A 6,243-nucleotide genomic window follows, 5' to 3' on the forward strand; every position below is an offset into this window, starting at 1 on the left:
AAGCCAGCTCCATTTTACAATTCTCACCTTGCCAAAATAAAGTTGATGGTCTACCTGCTTAATATGTCACTTAATCTGACATAGGAACAGAGTAATAATAACAGACATACCTTTGTTCAAAGTAAACAAGTTTGCAAGACAAGACCATTAGTAGAGTTACTACTACTGAGACTGAGTAGCACCATAAAGCTTTAGCAAGACCACAGCCCGTGAAGGCAGCTCTGGTTCCCAGTGTAGGGATTCTGTATTCAGACACAACATCCTAGGATCCTAAAAGTAATGTAACATTTATAATGAGATGTTTATTATAATTAAAAATGTGACTATTATAATTATTATACTTCCATAATAATTATTATATAAAATACTACTTAAAATGGTTGAAGCTCTCTGCAGGCACCATGGGGAAAGATGCAACCACTTTTATGATGCTGCTTCCACCTGGAATGGTGGTAGTTATTTGTTCTTCTGAAGCTTCACTTTCTATCTCCTCTTACACAGAGAGAGCCCACGTTTAGCACTATGCCGGGTCTATCACCTCAGTTTTGTACCTATCTTCCTTCTTAAATGGCATTGAGTCCTCCTCTGTCTCAATTCTGGTACCATCCTTAAGGGACATGAGCAGACAAGAGTGAGGGGCCTACACGAAAACTACAGCATGTTTCAAGAACTTGCCAAGATCTTAAAAATAAAGGAATACCAAGTATTTTCAGTGCAAAGTCATGCACTCAAGGTCTTCAGTGAGCAGATCTCCTGGTTACTTCTCTAAAAATGTCCAGCTGACTAACCCACCCTTCAGAATTAAGCTCATTTTTCAAATCAAAATTGCCAAACTTCAGAGCAAAGGTCTGGGTACTTCAATCATGTTGACCCCAAGGTCATGATATTAGCACCAGCTCAAAGACAATTATTTTCTTAGTAGCAATTTTTTTAGTAGCTAACCCAGCTGCTTAGTGATAAATGCATTGCAAACATGCTCGGTAATAAATAAGAACAGTAGCCACTCCAGCTGGCTTTCATAATAAGGGGGGTTTTTAACACCTCTAACAGACATATCCGAGAATCATCACATATTTCAAGACACTTTGAAAAGGTTACTGAACTGCAAAGCTCAATTTTGAATGCTAACAACTGCTATGGAATCACTTAACTGAAAAGCAAACTATATGCAGATCTCTTCAAAAGAGAAATTAATTAAACATACTCTGTGTATATGATATATTACATTTATTTTAACAGTCTTCAATTCACCCTGAATTCATGTCTTTGAAGGTTTAATAGAAAGCAGAAATTGTACTCATTAGCCATAATCTTACACTTCTTGCAGTTCAAGCTTTAAGGTGCTTACTTTCACTCTCAACTCAAAGAGCACTGCAAGAATATTTTCAAAATCAAGCGATACATTATAGGATCTACAGAAACTCAGGACAGTGTGGTCATTCCAAAAGGCTGGGCCATATTGCTGTTTTGCAAAAGATACTACTTCTCTATTCCTTTAACATGGCAGAGTTCAGAAATTTATTTACATAACATTAGCAACATCACCCTCTTCCTCCCTTTCCAGGGTACCACAGTACAGAAGTATACATCAGAAGTATACAACAAAGGTCCTTGAAAAATGAAAAATGCTTCCAAATGAGGCTATATAAAGTCAAGCTACTATCAGAACCACTTAGTGAAGATTAGTAAATAAGCCTAGCGAAGACAAAAACCATTTGTATTTTTAGTATACACTATAATACACCATGCACCATTACTGAACTTGCTACATTTACCTGACAGCAGGCAATTTCACAGTTCACAATCTACAGTCCTGAGATCAAAACTACTGCCATTGTATTCTTAATTATGCGTCTTAACAAGGGCAATTTATGTTATTTGGGGTTAAGTTTGAAAAATATTAGCCAAGGGACTAGTTAATACTTCATATTCAAATTTTATTAGAAATATCTATATCTATCCAGAATATTAGACCGACTGCTGCTACTAAAGATATGTCAAACATTCATTTTGCACATTTGCATACACGTAAGCAGTAAAGTCTGTTCAGTGTCATTTTTTTATGTAATACTGGTAAAGGATTGTTCCAATTTCTCATTTCAAATCAGATAAGTTTGATCCAAATTTTGCCTGAAAATAGATGTTGTCTTACGTTGTCAACAACTTCACAGCAAGAAACAGAACAAGCTGAACTCATCCAGTGTGTACCATGTCAGAACTACCTGTACTTTTCCTGTGAAGCCCCTGGCAATTACATAGTGGTAAGAGTGTCATGTCATAGAGAAAGCATCTGATTAGGAAAAAGTGTCCTAGGGCCTTGCAGGTATACACAGGAGGTTTTAGAGAGCCAGTATTAGTGTAACACATTTTCTGCAAGATCTTCCCTAGACATTTTTCCGTTGGTATTGTCTCCCTTCCTATACTTGTGGTTAGAATTTGACAAAAGCAGAGACCTAGTTCTACCTTTACAAGAGCTCTCCAGTACTACCTCCAGAAAGTTTACAGCAGGTTGCCTGACAGGGAGGCTGATTCTCATGTTGTGGTTTAGAGTCAAAATGACACCTCTGTTGGACGCTGTTCTAACTCAATTAACCTTTTCTGAGCCTGTTAACATGTTCAACTGTTGAGTCTTTGGTGTGTTTATGAGCTTCTCTTACACTTAAAAAAGGATGGCACGCTTTTATTAAGTCAGTGACAGTATGTAACTGATTGCAGTGTACATCTAAATATCAAATCCTTTTGCAAGTGAAAGGCCTTGATCACACAGCCCTCAGTACAGCACGATCAATCTGCAGGAAAGGGCATCCAACCCTTGAGTTTTAGTTCTCTGACACGTGACATGTTTAGTAACCTGCATGTTTGTTACATTAAGAGACAAAGTGAATCCTGCAGTATACAAGGTGTTTAGTGCCTCATGGCTATGTAAAATTGTATTTCCACCTAGCTTGCAGTAATAATGGACCTTTAGCCTTGCAGATCACTGTACAACAGATTTCAACTCTCAGTTCAATTCCCAGTTGTAGAAAACCATATCCCTTTTCAGAGAGAAAGGAAACTGCCTTCCAATACTATGCAACAGGTCAACAGGGTAACAAGAGCCTGTTGCTCCTGAGATGTGTTACACTGCTTATACGCTACAGTGCTTCACACACATGCACTGTACTTTACAACTGCCAAGGAACAGAAGTTTGTACTCCTCATGTTTTACAAACTTCTTCATCCTGAAATTGGTCTACTCCAATTCACTGGAAGTTCAGCCATGTCAGCTGGCTGAACAGTTTCAGTTTGGTAAGAGGAACCCAATTCATCTACTCATGATTTCAGGAGTCTGAAATCTGGCTTCAAAAGTGGATCAAGCCAAAACATGCTAAATGCAGATGTACCCAGAGGTACCTTACGGCATTAGTAGGCTGCTCTTGGTCCAAGAAGGTAAATCTTTCCAAAGCATTTCTGAAGAACAGAAAGCAACGGCTCACCAGGATTAAGACAGCAGGTACTTTGCTGCTACCAACATGACACCACATTGGTTAAAATCTATGTGAGTCCTTAAATGCAGAGACACTACAATTTACCAAAATCTTGATTTTGGTAATTCTCAATTGCTCTCAACAGCAGGACTTCACAGTAAGTTTCAGTCAATGTTTTTACATATTTTAATTTAAGTACAGTTTACTGCAAGTACTACAGTATGTAGATACTACAGTACCTTATGCAGTATGATTTTCATCTTTCACAAATACACTTAATAGTTTTTATTAATATTGGAAGAAAGCCTGCTGGAAGGTTCTCAAGAAGGAGACTTAATAAATTTATTTACTTATTTCTTCACATTTGTACAGTCTATCTTGGAGCAATAACTCTAGATAGCAAAAGCATGGTGTAGACACATTTTACAGAATGCCACTAAGTCAAACATGGTAAAGACTTCATCAGAAATGCTTATTTCAAGGGAATAAGATTGTGTAATCACTTTGCAAACCTTCTACTAAGAGTAAACATCAATGCTTCAAATTATATTGATAGTTATTTTGAACAGTTCAAATGAAATCTACAGAATTCTGATACTACAGAAATACGGCAGATTTAAAAACTAGATCCTGCTATTAAGAATCCAATAGAACACAAACACATAATCAGTTTTAAAAATTGCTGCATTAGCAAATCCAAGAACTAGGTAGCCACACAGAAGCATTAATAAGCCCTGCATTAGAATATTAAAACCCTGGGCTCTACAACAGCATGATCTGAATTGGGAACTATAGGTCATATGAACTATTTAGAAAACTGGTGCTTTCACAGTGAGTTGAACACTGCTATATTGCATTGCTGTTTCATATGTGGATGTCTACATCAATGAACTTTGTTCCAAGTGCCACTTCATTAACATAACATCTCACATGCAGCTAGACCAACTGAAAAAAACCTGCTTACTTGTTACCATAGAATACTTCTGTCTTAAAGGAACAAGAAGCAATATTTTGTTATGGTAACTAAAATGCTTTTACAAACTTTGTTCTATTAAAGAAAGAAGTTTGCTCACTAAGCCTTTTCCTAAATGGAGTTTCCTCAGTAAGTGTTAGAATTTACTTACCTTCATTTGGTGAAGTTTTCAACTTTGTACAGATGCCATGTACATCACCATAGCATTCCTGTATTTTATGCAGTGCATCTGCAGCTCGAAGCTCCATAAGAGAACGGAGCTCTGCAAGAGTAACTCCAAAATCTCCATGATTAGATTCTTTTACAGCGTTTTTTACGCTGCTGTATGCAACCGAGTTGTTTGCCATGTCACCCATGATGCATGCAGTCTTTAGCGTAGACAGTTTCCAGCAAGGAACAAAATTTCAACTCAAAGTATTTCCAAAAGAAAAATAGATCCTTTGGGTATGAAGACAGTCAGGAGAGCAGACACATCACCCAAGCAAGAGAGCCCGTCTGGAGAGATATCTTTGAGGTTGTCCCATGGTGCGTTCTGTTCCCCAAAGCCAAAAGGCATGTACAGTCTAGGGAGAGAATAGATACACATTCAGTTACATAACAGCTATACTGAAATGCATTGTAAGACAGTCCCTAGTCTTTGTACTAAGGTTACAGAACAGATTTCTTTTTTAATTTCCTATAATATTTTTAGTTTACATTCTGTGGACAAGAGCGACAAGGAAGAAAATGGATATTTTCCACCCCAAAACAACCTTGCATTATTGGATTTCCTTAAATCATTAACTTTGTAACAACTGTTGCCTTTAACACTGGCATTTTCCTTCAAATGTCCATATGGTTCATCATCAAGCAGCAACCTTTAAAAATACCTAAAATTAAATCTGTTTCCAGGGAAATGGAGCTTGCAGCATCCACAAGTGATGTCACATGGGGAAAGAACATGCTCAAGTTAAAAATTCCCACTTTCCAATGATGCCCTCACCTCAGAGTTCGGGAAGAGGAAGATTTTTTGTGTTCCCATTAATTGGTTTACGCAAACCTCAAAAAATTTCAACACTAAGCTAGCCCACACATGAAGTACTTTTGTATTCTAAGTAGGATTATGTCTTCAGGCAGACCTAGCTCTTAATAAATTTTTCACGTCCATACAGTTTTAGCCCTGCTCTAGCCCACCTCATCACAACTCAAGCCTTGCACAGTATCTCCATGTAGTTCTTTGAAGAGAGGGAAAAATTGCACAACATCCCCATTCTGCAGAAGGGATGAGCAGACTGAGAGCAGTTCTTCTGTCTGATGATCAATGTATTTACTGTAGTTGAGAAATTATCATCTAGCCAGAGGATCTGAACTATATTAGGTACAGAATGCCTCTGATTAGGCATTCTATACCTAATCCCTGCTCAGCAGACATATCTTGCACGTACACATGTAGCTACACAATAGCGCAGTGCACACACCAACTCCTCATGCCTGTGTGAGGATTTTCTGTGTGCCAAAACCAGACTTCTGATCACATAAATCAGCTTTATTGGCATAATGAAGTGCAATGAGCATGTGTAACAACATATTCCCCCACAAAACATGACTGCCAGGCTCAGATGAACAACAACTTGGACACTTTCAGGTCAACAAGACCCTCAGGTGTCATATGCCTAGCAAAGGTAAAAATATAAAGGCAAGGCATCAGCAAAGAAAAGATCTCTAGCTATTTCCTTGCCAGGTTAGAGGACTGTTTGGCTGAACTGCTGAGTCTATGCTGAAGTAAAGGTGTAAGCACCCAATTACCAGAAATTCAAGGTTTGG

The 6,243-nt window shown here is 37.9% G+C and overlaps 1 protein-coding gene across 4 annotated transcripts in view; it reads right to left on the bottom strand.

The window, feature by feature from the left end:
• The window catches only part of ATP2B1 (ATPase plasma membrane Ca2+ transporting 1), a 32,598-nt gene extending 27,593 nt beyond the window's left edge, over positions 1-5,005 (bottom strand). For all 4 annotated transcript variants that reach the window (XM_005421585.2, XM_031057578.1, XM_031057579.1 and 1 more), the window contains exon 1: positions 4,592-5,005. In XM_005421585.2, coding sequence (XP_005421642.1) covers positions 4,592-4,796 — 205 coding nt within the window. In that variant the 5' untranslated portion in view covers positions 4,797-5,005. The remainder of the gene's footprint in view (positions 1-4,591) is intronic.
• Positions 5,006-6,243: the final 1,238 nt, after the last annotated feature.

Source organism: Geospiza fortis, unplaced genomic scaffold (genome assembly GCF_000277835.1).
Source record: "Geospiza fortis unplaced genomic scaffold, GeoFor_1.0 scaffold186, whole genome shotgun sequence".
Taxonomy (NCBI): Eukaryota; Metazoa; Chordata; class Aves; order Passeriformes; family Thraupidae; genus Geospiza; species Geospiza fortis.